General features: G+C 58.2%; 4 protein-coding genes across 4 annotated transcripts; all 4 read right to left on the reverse strand.

Annotated features, from left to right (window-relative positions):
• Window positions 1–97: 97 nt before the first annotated feature.
• B0T15DRAFT_517331 (Alpha/Beta hydrolase protein) lies at window positions 98–2,534 on the reverse strand. Its single transcript, XM_062868307.1, has 3 exons — window positions 1,817–2,534; window positions 505–1,709; window positions 98–421 (listed from the first exon to the last, which is right to left on the reverse strand). Exons 1-3 carry the CDS (start codon window positions 2,041–2,043, stop codon window positions 255–257), a joined length of 1,599 nt encoding a protein of 532 aa, XP_062725861.1. The 5' UTR covers window positions 2,044–2,534; the 3' UTR covers window positions 98–254.
• Window positions 2,535–2,667: 133 nt separating this feature from the next.
• On the reverse strand, window positions 2,668–5,664 carry B0T15DRAFT_23454 (uncharacterized protein). Its single transcript, XM_062862997.1, has 3 exons — window positions 5,125–5,664; window positions 3,452–5,050; window positions 2,668–3,354 (listed from the first exon to the last, which is right to left on the reverse strand). The coding sequence occupies exons 1-3, from the start codon at window positions 5,435–5,437 to the stop codon at window positions 2,930–2,932; spliced, it is 2,337 nt and encodes a 778-aa protein (XP_062725862.1). The 5' UTR covers window positions 5,438–5,664; the 3' UTR covers window positions 2,668–2,929.
• An 18-nt stretch (window positions 5,665–5,682) lies between these two features.
• On the reverse strand, window positions 5,683–6,616 carry B0T15DRAFT_23441 (uncharacterized protein). The gene has a single exon (XM_062862995.1). It carries the CDS (start codon window positions 6,433–6,435, stop codon window positions 5,893–5,895), a length of 543 nt encoding a protein of 180 aa, XP_062725863.1. The 5' UTR covers window positions 6,436–6,616; the 3' UTR covers window positions 5,683–5,892.
• Window positions 6,617–7,622: 1,006 nt separating this feature from the next.
• On the reverse strand, window positions 7,623–11,501 carry B0T15DRAFT_406904 (uncharacterized protein; the record flags this gene model as incomplete). The annotated part of the gene is made up of 1 exon (XM_062865318.1): window positions 7,623–11,501. A coding segment is annotated over exon 1 (3,444 nt), but the record flags the coding sequence as incomplete, so codon positions are not given.
• Between the last annotated feature and the right edge of the window lie 604 nt (window positions 11,502–12,105).

The raw sequence follows: 12,105 nt of genomic DNA on the forward strand, positions 1-12,105 counted from the left end.
CGTGTATGGGTGATCTAGCATTTTTTCAAGGGCCCGATTTAAATGATATCCTGGCGCGTAGGAGGTGGAAAGAAAATAGATGGGGCTTTACAGCGGTAAACATCAAGAATCATCTAGGTATATTCTTCGGCGCAAAAGCAGCAATTCGTACAATATACATCAGTGGTATATATCTGCTGCAACCAGCTAAGGGCCCTAGTACATATACGGACCGACTATGTATACCCAGGCTACTACGTAGCCCGTTCGGCACGTCACACTCTCTTCCCCTGCGCCAGCAGCTCTGATACCTTGGGCGGCAGCACCAGCGCACTCCTGTCATTCCGCCGGTGGAAATCGACCAGCGCGATGGCCGTCTTCTCGGGCAGGTCCTCGTGTATGAAATGTCCGGCCTCGGGAAACACCTGCAGTGCGTATTTTCCTGTTGATTGAAGTCAGTAAACTAACTGCCTTGTGCCTTAAAAGAGGACGAGGAGGAGGAGGATCGAGCGAGACTCTACTCACCCTGCATCTGCCCGATAGTCAACTCGGTATCGAGCCGATCCGTCCCAGCAAGCAACAACATCTTGCCGCCCCTCCCACTCAGAAACTTCTTGCTCAGGCCGCCAAACCAGCCCTCCCAGAACGGCTGGGTCTTGGCCAGATCCGTCCGCCACCGCCACGGTTTGCTGTTACTCCTCTCCTTCCCCCTGGTGCCACCATTCATCCCAGGGACCAAAAACCCCTCCCCATTCTTCTTCTTCATCTTCTCCTTCTCCTCCTCTATATCCCCCCCATCTTTAACCCCGCCATCATGGGCTTCACCACCGCCGCCACTAGAATGAGACTGCGACTGAGAGTGCGAAGACGAAGACGAAGAAGAAGAATGCACCAGTAGTCCGGGCACGCTCGCCCGCGCACTCACCGCGTTGCGCACCGTCCGCGACCGCACGTGCCACTCGACGGCGTCGCGCAGCGAGTCGAACCCGGCGGGTCGCGTGGCCAGGTAGGCGTGCATGCTCTGCAGCGCGTCCATGGCGGAGCCCTCGACCACGTCGAGGACTGCGTAGCCCAGCAGGTCGAGGTCTGGGCCTCTAAGCTGCCCTGATCCTGGCAATGGCCCTTGCACTGACCCCGTCCGCTGCGCTGGTTTGTTGTTTTTGCTGTTGTTGGAGGAGGACGTGGTGGTGGTGGCGGCAAGCGAGTAGGCTAGCTCGGTCACGACGGCCCCGCCGAGGGAGTGCCCGACCAAAATGATGGGCGGGAGCGACGGCCAGTGCATGGCTGTCTTGGTGAGGGTAATCACGGAGAGCAGGTCAGATGCGAGCGTGGCGAGGGTGAGGTCCTCTCTTTCTCTTTCCGGCACTCCTTCTACCCCGTTCGCCGTCAGGGAGGTGGATGTGGAAGAGAAGGATGGGGGGGTGGGGATGGTGGTCCCGGTCGTGGTCGTGGCGGTGGTTAGCCCGTGCCCGCGCGCATCGAGCGACAGGATGCCCGCCGATGGCAGACGTTTCCTGATTTCAGACGAGAGCACGGCAAAGGAGAGGCCGGAGGAGCCCGCGCCGTGGTGGGTGACGAAGAGCGGACCGGGGGGCTTGCCCGGCCCGGGCGAGGGCGCGGGTGAAGTCAAATAGGCGTGGTACGTGATAGAGCCGTCTTCGGCCGGGAGGAAGAGCTCGCGCTCAAAGTAGGTTGTCCATGGGATCGGGTCAAGAGAGCGACCGGGAAAGCTAAAGAATCATGGGTGAGTCTTTCCATGTATAAATACGTAGTATTGCACTACATGCTAATGCGCATGGTAGGGCGTGGGAAGGGAGAGAGAGAGATACACTCATACCCTTGCGGCCGGGCAAACAGCGCCCGCCCCGGCGACGGGATCACGGTTCCTGTGGACGACACCGACGATGCAGACGACGAGTCGTCGTCCTGCGGGGTGTTCGGCACCGAGCTCGAGCCATAGCGATCCTCGTCGAACTCGCTGAACTCGGGAACCGGCGGACTGGCCATGGCATGCAAGGCGTTGCTCATCTTAGCCTTGGCCCACTTCTTTTGGAGGTCGCTCATATTCTGTGGTCCATTGCAAAAGGGAATACAGTAATCTAGAATAGTGTAGTTGTTCCGTCAGTGTTATTTCGCAAAACACTTGTTCGATGGTTCCAGCACTGCGGGGTTTGGCGGGTTGTAAAGATGTCTCTGTTTTGTAAGAAGGATTTCTATCGCAGACACTAGGAGTCGCTTGGTTTGTCGTTGGGGCTCGTGAACTTTGTTGCGCGTGTCAGCATGTCACACGACTATGGTTCGTGATGAGATGAATGTGCCGTTGTTGAAGCTTATGCGCCCAGCTGGCGGGAAGTTGAGGTCATCCACGGCCTGGTTTTGCCCCTCATTGGCAGCCGGAGTTTCAGGGGCTCGGGACGGCAGCGTCGAGTCGGACCATGGTCAATGCCAGTGCAGTACCTTACCTTATTAGGTATCATGGAGGTCCCAGCTGCTCATCGTACGGTACTGGACTCCTACTACCTAGGTAGCCCGAGGTAATATCCTTAAGTGTAAAAAGCCTCTATCCTATCATTGTAGGTCCTTCTCGCATACTCTGTCACTCTGTCCACAATAATAATACAATGAATTGAAAGGTGAGTATTATGTAAGGATACCTTACTGTGTACGACTAGTATCTGGTATCTAACGTGCTCGTCTACCTTACATTGTTCGCACTCCATGATTGACGCCCTCAATTCTTGTCAAATGTTTGATTTAGCTCTTCAGATCTAGTAGTAATAGGAAGTAGTAGTCTAGGAAATAAATACATAGGATATCAAGTCGCCAATATGCAGTCGTCGCTCGCAGTGTTAAAGCCCAGTCAGGCAGGTATTCAGGTAGATGCACCCACAACCACCACGTCTCTCCCCATCTCACTCCCCCCTTTTTTTCTCCCGCCGTTCTTCACAACTCAGTACCCGCCGTACCCACCACCACCCGCACCCCGATACCCATTCTGATAGCCACCGCCATACCCGGCCTGCGGCTGCCGATACCCCCCGGCGGTGCCAACATGAGGTAGCGTGGGCTGCCGTGGATCCGTAGCACCACCGACCCCGCCGAAGGGAGCGGCGCTCGTTACCAGATCTTCCCGGCTCGAATTGTCCTCCGGCAGCGGCAACGGCGCGTATCCGCTGGGCTTCGACGAGAGCCGCTTGGAGGCGGCATACTTCTCCTGGAGAGGGATCTGCTTGGAGTCGACGGCGGCGTAGCCCGTTTTGGACAGGGAGAGGGACGACTCGAGATCGTTGGCCGCGGACGCCCTCTTCATGTGCCGGTCCATCAGCAGGGAGTTGCGCGGGTCGAGCGGGGTGAGGGTGTCGCGCTGCATTTTTTCTGTTCATTTTTTTCAATTCACACACTCGTCAGTATGTACAATACAGGAACAAGGAAAAAGGTGAGAACGAGACGTTTGGGTTGGGGGATTACTCACCCATTTCCTTACGGCGCTTCCGATGCGGGTTCTCCTTGCAACAGGCGATGATGGCGTTCCAGGCGATCAGGATGGCCAGGATGCCGGTGAGGGCCGACTGCAGCGCGATGAGGACCACGCCGGTGACGGTCTGGGTCGTCTGGGCGATGCCGAACTCCTCGACGAAGACCAGGATGCACACGACCGACAGCACCCGCACCACCTGGATGCAGATGTTGATGAAGTTGCTCGACCGGCGCTCGTACGGGCGGCTCCAGAGCAGCAGGCACAGCATGACGCCCTCGACTACCAGCTGCGCGATCGTCTGCGCCATCCCGTGGCCGTCCGCCGCCGCCAGCACGCAGCCCTTGGCGAACATGTAGACGATGGTGGGCACAAAGATCCACCAGTAGTCGCGCCGGTACGACTCATAGAACAGGCTGTACTTGACCCAGATCTTCTTATCCTCGTACAGCGCGCCGACGTCGCCCTCCATCGCCTTGAGCCGGCGCGCGGTGCTCCAGATCTTCCACGAGAAGAAGGCCAGGACGGCGGTGAAGAGGAACAGCGTGACGCCGGCCAGCACCTTGGCCGCCCATGAGTCGCCCTGGGTGAACTGGAAGACGCAGTACAGCACCCAGATGCCGTACAGCAGCAGGATCAGCGACGTGATGGCGCGCGCGATCGAGCGCCAGTAGTGCTTGCGGAAGCCCACCAGCGACTTGGGGAAGCTGCCGAACAGCGCCCAGAACTCCAGCACGACCTTGACCAGCAGGATGCCCACGACGATGGCCGCGACGACGATGGCGACCACGAGCAGCACCGTCATGAACGTGTTACCCGACGGAACGCTGTACTGCTCCACGAATCCCTGGAAGCCCGAGACCGCCGTGTGCACCGTGGCTTCGACGCCGCCGCCCCCCTGCTGCTGCGACGACGGGCCGCTCTCGTCGAGCGTGCCGTTGACGCTCGTCTCGATCTGGCGCGCCACCAGACGCGCAAGCTCATCCAGCCCCCTCTTGCCCAGGCTCTGGCCGGGCGTCTGCATGTAGCCGTCGGGGTAGACCAGCGTGGCCTTCTCGAGGAACTCGACGCTGTTGTTGGTGAGGTTGCCGCCGGTGGCGGCGCGGAAGTCGTCGATGGACAGCTGCATCTGCCGCCACGAGATCAGGCCGGTCGAGAAGCCAAAGTTCTTGGCGAAGTTCCGGTAGACGCTGGGGTAGTTGACCGACATCATGCCGTTCATCGCCATGCTCTGGAACCAGCCTGCCACCTCGGTAAACGTGGGACTGGGCGCTCCCGCGCCCGCAGCCGAGCCTCCACCGGCCGCAGCGCTGCCGCCCCCCGCCATGGCCGCCCCCATCGCCGACACGCCTCCCAGCACCAGAGCCGCTCCTGCTATGCCGGCGGCCACGTACGACACGGCCGGCAGGCTGGCTGTCTTCCCGTTGGTCACCTGGGACTGGATGCACGCCACGTTGTCGCCGGACTCCATCGATTGCAGCTGCAGCTTGGCCATCGCCGCGATGTCGGGAACCTGGAAGGCTATCGCGGGTACCATGTCTGCGTATTGGTCGGGTATCTTCTGAGTCCCCTTCGCGGAGAAGTTGCCGGCGGGAACTAGACAGATGCAATTGGAGGTAATGCGTTAGTTTGGGGCATGTACTCGGACTTGCAGTGATGGAGAGACATACCGGGACAGAGTTGGTCTACGAATGTATCCGCATGGCACGGATTGAACGAGTTGGAGTAGACCGTCTGGCCGTACGCCGTGACGTCCAGGATCGCCGTCACGTTCTGCACCTTGTTACTCGATCCCGCCACGTCGAAGGAAACCGTCTTGTCCTCGTTGTTGTATGTGATGTCCACCTTCTGCACCGAGATGTCGGCGTCTGCGTTACAGCTGCTGAAGCCCGATGTCTGGAGGATATCCGCCCCCAGCACGCCGCCGGCCAGGACGGCCCCGACCACCGCCGACCTCAGCAGCCGGCCGTTCAGGCCACCCATCTTGGTCTTTATGATATCACACTCCCTCCTTTAGGCTGTAAAAAGAGAGAAAACAGACTTTCACAGTCGTCGAGCCTCTGAGCTCATGTATTTCCTTCCTCCTCCGCCAAGCAGCGGCCCCTCTTGTCGCTACCCCTGATGGGTATTCTTCTGCCGATCCTTTCGTATCTCGTGGATTTGGTGTTCCCTGGGGAAAACGGCTAGCACAACTCGTCGGTCGGATGAACGGGGTGTCGAAGTCGGCCGGATAACTGGAAGTGAACGGAGAGATAGGAAAGAAAGACTGTCGACGTCTAAGGATAACACGGCCGAGGATCAACCTTGGAACGAACAGAAAGACGAGAACAGACAAGGGCAACAGAGCTGCAATTCACAAACGGAATGATCCGTGTGTCTTCGACGTCCAAATCACGAGGTCTGGCACCAGCCAAAGTGGAAAGAAAGCGAGGGGGGGCTCAAGAGAAGCGAAATGAAGACATAACATTAAGCCACAACGGAGGGGAAAGGCGGCGAAAGAAAGGAAACAAGGGGGGGAGCTGTGTGGAATAACGCACGTTAACTACAACACACAACACGTTATCCACATAATAAATATCCGTAAAAGCAATAATAACAGTACATAATAATAAAGCACCACCTCGAGAAAAGAAGAGAATCGCTTCACCGGTGACGAAGCAAAGCCAGGGACCCAGCGGGTATCTGAAACGGGTAGGTATGGAGATGCCAGCGCGTACGCGACTACCTACACAGTACACTAGTACACAGTGCTGGGTGGGCAGAAGAAGGAAGGGAGGGAGCCCTCGCTCGCTTCGCTTGGCTTTCCAGAATCCCAGAATCACGGACACGGAGGTGTCTTCGCCAAGTTTGTCTTTTCCCTCGTCGTCGTGCGTCGGCATCCAATCCGCGCAGAAGAATGCGAACAAGATCCAGCGCTGCAAGCCTGCCAAGGGCGCCAGGGCCCACGCGGCCGGATGTCCTTGATTGGCGAGATGCGCCATTGTCAGACGGGAGCGTCCGGGCCAGTCGCTTGGGACTAGGGATGGTCCCAGGGGTGGGTTGATGAGGGAGGAATTTCCGTGTTGAGCTTCGGTTCAGGGGAAAACCGTTTGCGCCTGGCGACGCCTGTGGGCCATCTGAAACGTTAGCCGCAGGGGTAGTTGTGCGAGGTGGACCCCTGAAGCTCTTCAGCGCCAGTCCGGTATTTTTTGGGCGGCTGTGCTCACCAGTGTGCTGACGCTTTGTTTGTAGGGCTGTGATAGGTTTCCGCTCCGCCACTCGGTAAGCTCGTATCCACGGTTGACTGACGTACTAAGCATTATGCTTGATTCGGCCGTGTAGTGTATGTAGATTGATTTCCTATGTTCAAGGTCATTGCAAAGATTCTGCCACTTCTTTATTTTGATGAATGAAGTTGCAAAGGGTCAATCGTGTGGACCTGTGGCTGGCTAGGCGGCAGCCCAGTGGAGAGATGCTCGCAAGATCGAATGGTCTCGACCACGATCCGAATGTCAACCTGGAAGCTATGAAGAATCTCTCTAGCAAGCTGCAGATAGTGCAGGTACACAGTAACTAGAATCCAAGAGTTAGTGTAGGAGGTTTGTCAAATGATTCCAATCCACTGTTGCCGTTTGTGATGTCGGCAAACGCTGAAATCGGGGTTGATCCAAGCCAACAAGTACCGAATTCCGATGCCAACAAAAGAGAGCCAACCCAAAAGGTAAACTGACAATAGGAAGTACCAGCTCTCAGAAGGACTCGGCGTCATATTGAAAGCTGGAAAAAGCCCCCGTCTATTGAGGATGATGATGAGTATCGAAATGTTATTTATATCGTAGATCCACATGGCATTCCATAACCCCGGTTCGATATAGAGAACCTGGAAATGAGGAAAATCCCAACCACAACCCCCTTATATTGTAGACCGGAAGACGTTAAATGCGGACGATCCAGAAGAACAAGAATAGAAAATGGAACCGAGAAACAGGGTATATGCTCCATGCCACCAAAGCAACTCGACTAGCGTAGTACACAGTAACGTGAGGGACCGGGAACGGAAACGCAAGAACGGAGAAGGGGTATCACACTGACACACAGGGTAGAATACCAAGGGTACGGCAACTTCAAAATCCAAGAAGATTCAACCACAAACAACAACTCGGGTCGCAACGTCGTCACGGTTTCACTGATAGAAACCCGCTTGCGGCATGTTCGGTGAATGCCCGTATGGCGACACCGACCCTTGGGGCGAGAAGTGCTGCTGCTGCTGCTGCTGCTGCTCAACGACCGGCAGCCCCATCGAATATGCCATGTGGTGTTGGCCCGCCGCCACACCGGTGCTGCTACCGGTTGGATTGGGCTGTAAGGCCAGGCCCAGCCCCAGCGCATCCATGTTGCCCAGCGGCGGAAACGGCTCGAGATCGGAAGGTGAGGCCATCGACATGTAGCCGCTCGTCTGGTGCGGAGCGGACATGTATGCGCCGGCCGCCGAAGTGGTCGTGGGCAAGGTGGTGGGGAAGGCAGCAGGCGCCGCGTGGCTGTGAGGGGTGTTGAGCCCTTGGAAGCCGTGATGGGTCATTGGTGACATATCGATTTGTGCTGCTTGGGCCATGCCATGGGAGAGGTCATCAAAGTTCGCGCTGTAGAGGCTCATTGGGTACCCTTGTGGCGGAGGCGCAATGGGATACATGCCCAGAGGCTGCGCGTGGTGTGCTGTCGGGGGATAGGCCATCGGGCTAGGTTGACGGGATATTGGCCCGTGGGACATGGCCGGTGAGTGCCCAAAGGGGAGCTGCTCCGCCTTGACGTTGGTTGGGAAGACCGGTGGGAAAGACCGCGGAGGCGGTTCCTGCACGGGGCTGATGATTGTGTCTTCGTCGAGCTCCTTCCTGGCAACCAGCTTGAGGATTGGCAGGCTGATGTGTTCCATGTGCTTTGCAAGGTGGACCGTCAGCTTCTTCCACGAGGGAAAGGTCTTGCCGCAGAACCGGCAGGGCTCGTTCTGGGGAAGCTCCATGGTTTCTTTATGGCAAGCCTCCACCTTGGCCCAGGTTGGATCTACGTTCCCGGCGCGTTTGATGGCCGCCTTGGTCTTCACCTTGGGCTCGGCGAACTTGTGCTCGCGGACGAGGTGCTGGAGGAAGTTGTCACGGCGGAAGCACTTGTGGCGGCAGTCGTCGACGTCGCAAGTCCACCACTCCAGGTGGCGGTGTCCCTCGTTTTCGTGGCGGACCCAGTCGGCCTTCCGCTTGAACATTTTGTGCTCCTTGCAGCGCTCCCACGTGCAGGTGAAGGGCTGGATGTCCTCGTGAACGTGCTTGGTCCAGTCGGATGGCTTCTGGAACTTCTTGGCCGTGAAGCACAGCTGGCATTCGAACTCGGCTGGCAACGAGGCCGTCGGCGGCATGGGGATGTCTTGCGGGAAACTGTCCTGGTTGACCGCGCCTTCCAGGGGTGTTACGTCTCCGTCCGAGCCCTCGTATGTGGCCGACAGGGGATCGAGGCCGCGCGCATCACCCTTTGAACTCGGGATGGCGCTGCCTCCCAGGGCAATACACATGGACCCGGAGGAACAGTTCTTGGCGGCAATTGATTGCAGGTGCCTCACTCGCAAGCTGAGAAGGTTCTTGTAGCGGACACACTGCTGATGGGCAATGCGGTCCACCAAGTAGCTGTTGGTGGTGGCCAATTGCGGATTCAGCTTCAGGACGTGCTGTTGGAAACCCGCAAAGTTGGGCGTGATGTCGTCAATGACTTTGTCGGTCTCGCCCTTCAGGTCCACGTCTTCGTCCAGGTCGTCCTCCTCATCCTCGTCGTCGTCAGCCTCGGGCACATCCACATTGGTCTTGCCCAAGTTCGACACCGGAGGGCCACCACTCTTCTTCCAGAGGTCAGCGATGCTTGAGGTGGTCTCTGATTTGCTCCGCAGCCGGCTCAGCGGCTTCTTCACACTCAGGCTGCGGCCCATCGGGCTCCGCGGCGAGGTAATGGGCGTCGCGCTGATGGATCCGGTGCGGGCATGGACCGCACCAATCGAGGCCACCCTGCTGCCGACGTCCACGAACGCAGTGTTGATGCTCGGCACACTTTGTTTCCTAGGCCACGCCGGTTTGGGACTAGGAGGGGCGAGCTTGGCCTGGGGCTGGGTCTCCTTCCTCTCTGCAGGCAGCTCGGTGTGCAACAAGTTCGCATCGTCGGCCTCTGCTCGGGCACGTTTGCTCGAGTTGATGCTTGGTTTCCGGACGAGACCGCGAAGGCCTTCGAGGATGCTTGGCCGCCGAATGTCTCTCCGGCTGAGGGATAGCTTCTTGAGCAGATTGCCCGCTGTCTGCACCTCGGTATCCAGGATGCTTGGCAAGCTGAGCCGTCGCGTGCCCCAGGTGGCCGCTCTCGACACTACGGAATCGGTGTCCCGGCACATCTGGTTCCATCTGTCTATGGCAGCTTGAGAGGATTCAGGTTGATAGGCGATAGCGTTGGGTTGCGAGATGGACAGCGTAATGGGGGCGTCATCCCAGTTGCGGCCCTGGCGCATAAGCTCTAGGTCTTCGCTGGTTAGCTCGCCTCCCGTCTCGATATAGTACGTCTGTCCAGGAACGGGTTTGTTCTCTGTCCTGTTGCCCAGGGAAATCGCCCGTCGGGGGATGTTGTCGTCTCCATCGTTCGGGGGCTCTGCCGGCTGCTCCTCGGCCCCCCGATTGGTGGGTGACGGAGGCGCCGACCGCTCTAGCCAGTCGTTCACTTCCCGGTTCCGCTCGCTGAGTTTTCGCTGCGCCGCAATGTCGTTAATGCTGTCGACTTGGGCCGTAGGACGAACCAAGGGGCCTAGCCCACGCTGTCCAGTAACTTGATCGGGGACCCACCGACCAGTATTGTCGCGGGACGCGGAGAAGGACTGGCCGTCTCGTTCCAGAGACTGCTCGGAATTCGCGGCATTGGATCGTCCAACATCGTCTCTGTCCCAGTGCGAGACCGTGACGAGAGGACTCTGCATCGTTCCAGGCGAGGCCATGCCGTCGTCGCTGGATCCAATACTGTCGCTAGTCCTCGGGGTCCAGTGGGTACCCCCGGCGTGCGTGCTCATAGCAGCCGGAGAGGAGTTGCCTGTGAGGAGGAGCTCGTGGGGCGCAACGGATGTGCTGGCCAGGTCGGGGAACACAGCTCCCGTGGCTTCCTCCTCCCCTCTCTGTCCGTTGGGTGATCCCCCCGGCAATGAGGGAGTCTTGTCTGGGCTCAGCGGTAGGTGCCGGTGGACACGCTGCGTCATACTAGGCCCAACATGGACGCTTGGTTTGTCGACAAGCGGCTCGTTCAGATCGACTGGAAGAATACCATCGCCCAAGAAGGAGGGGGAAGCGTGCTCGAGGGAGCTACTGAAATCCACGCCGCAGAAGGGGTCGTCTCCCTCGCTGTACTCGCTGGACTGGTAATGGAGGCTGAGGGCGGACACCGATTCGGCCGGCGTGCTTGTGTTCAGCGCCGGAGAGGCCGAGTTACTACTTGATTGCGGCGAGAAGGGGCTAAGGTATCCGCGGTCTGTGTGATGTTGAGCGTTGTGCGCTGGGGGGCTGCGGGGTTGCTCTGGAGTAGTACCGGTGGTGCCAGACGGGTAGAAGGTGTAAGTCGAAGACATGTTGGCGGCGGGACGACCAGGTGGCCTGGCGCGCGAGTATATATTGTGCCTCGGGTCGTTCTAGGACCGTCCCAGCCAGGATAAAACAGGCGGCGTGTTAAAATGTTTGTTACGGTGCGCAGCTCCCGATCTCCCGTCCACGGTGTGGGGGATGTTACCATGGATGGCAGGTGCGCAGCGGGGTCTGAGGCACAAGCTGAGAGACTCGACGCAAGGCGTTGGCAACGACGCTCTGTCGACAACCTCAGCTTGGAAATAACGTTCGCATGGAGGTGGTCTGTCACGGAGCAAGCGATTGTCAAGTATCTTGAAGGTGGAGGAACAAGCGATCGTTGGTGAGAGTGAGAAACTGAGGTAAGGTGGCAGGCTGCGCTGGTGGGATGTCTTGGCCGCGGTCCGGTGCTGAGCCGCATCGCCTGGTCACTAGCGCCCAGGGGCGGGAGAAATTGGGCTTGAGGCGCAGCGAGCCTGCTTCCGAGATCGAGCTAGCGCTTAACACTCAAGGCACAGGAAGCACCGTAGTAGAGGAAGGAAAATAAACGGTGAAGAAAGTAGCCATCTTGTCGAGTAATTCGAGTTATCCGCATGTGCTCGACTGAGGAACTGAGACACGCAATCCGAATCTAACTAGATGGCAGCGACCGAGAAGAGCTCCCGTCACTGCAGTACACCTGCCATCCGCCTCGATACCCAGGCCTCTCGTCGTGTTTCTGGTGTTTACCTCGTCCCCAACGCGATATGGCGCGGAGAGACGCCTTGTCCCGTCGTTCAGATCCGCGATCCCAAGCCACATGACAGAACGCCCAACGTTTTGCCCCAGGCAGCTGACTCCACACAATGCAGGGACGATTCGGTGAAATGCTTGTCAGGTCGATGACCATTGCTCTGCAGGTTGGTTGCCGATTCACCTGCCAACCGGGGTGTTGGGGCTGTGTGAGTTCATGTTCGAGTGTACGGGCTGAGTGGAGGGCGGAATTGACATCAGTGGGGCACCTACTATGTACCTACCTATGTACTCCTAGTATACTACCTTAGGCTG

Source organism: Chaetomium strumarium (genome assembly GCF_033439665.1).
Source record: "Chaetomium strumarium strain CBS 333.67 chromosome Unknown B0T15scaffold_1, whole genome shotgun sequence".
In the NCBI taxonomy this organism is placed as follows: Eukaryota; Fungi; Ascomycota; class Sordariomycetes; order Sordariales; family Chaetomiaceae; genus Chaetomium; species Chaetomium strumarium.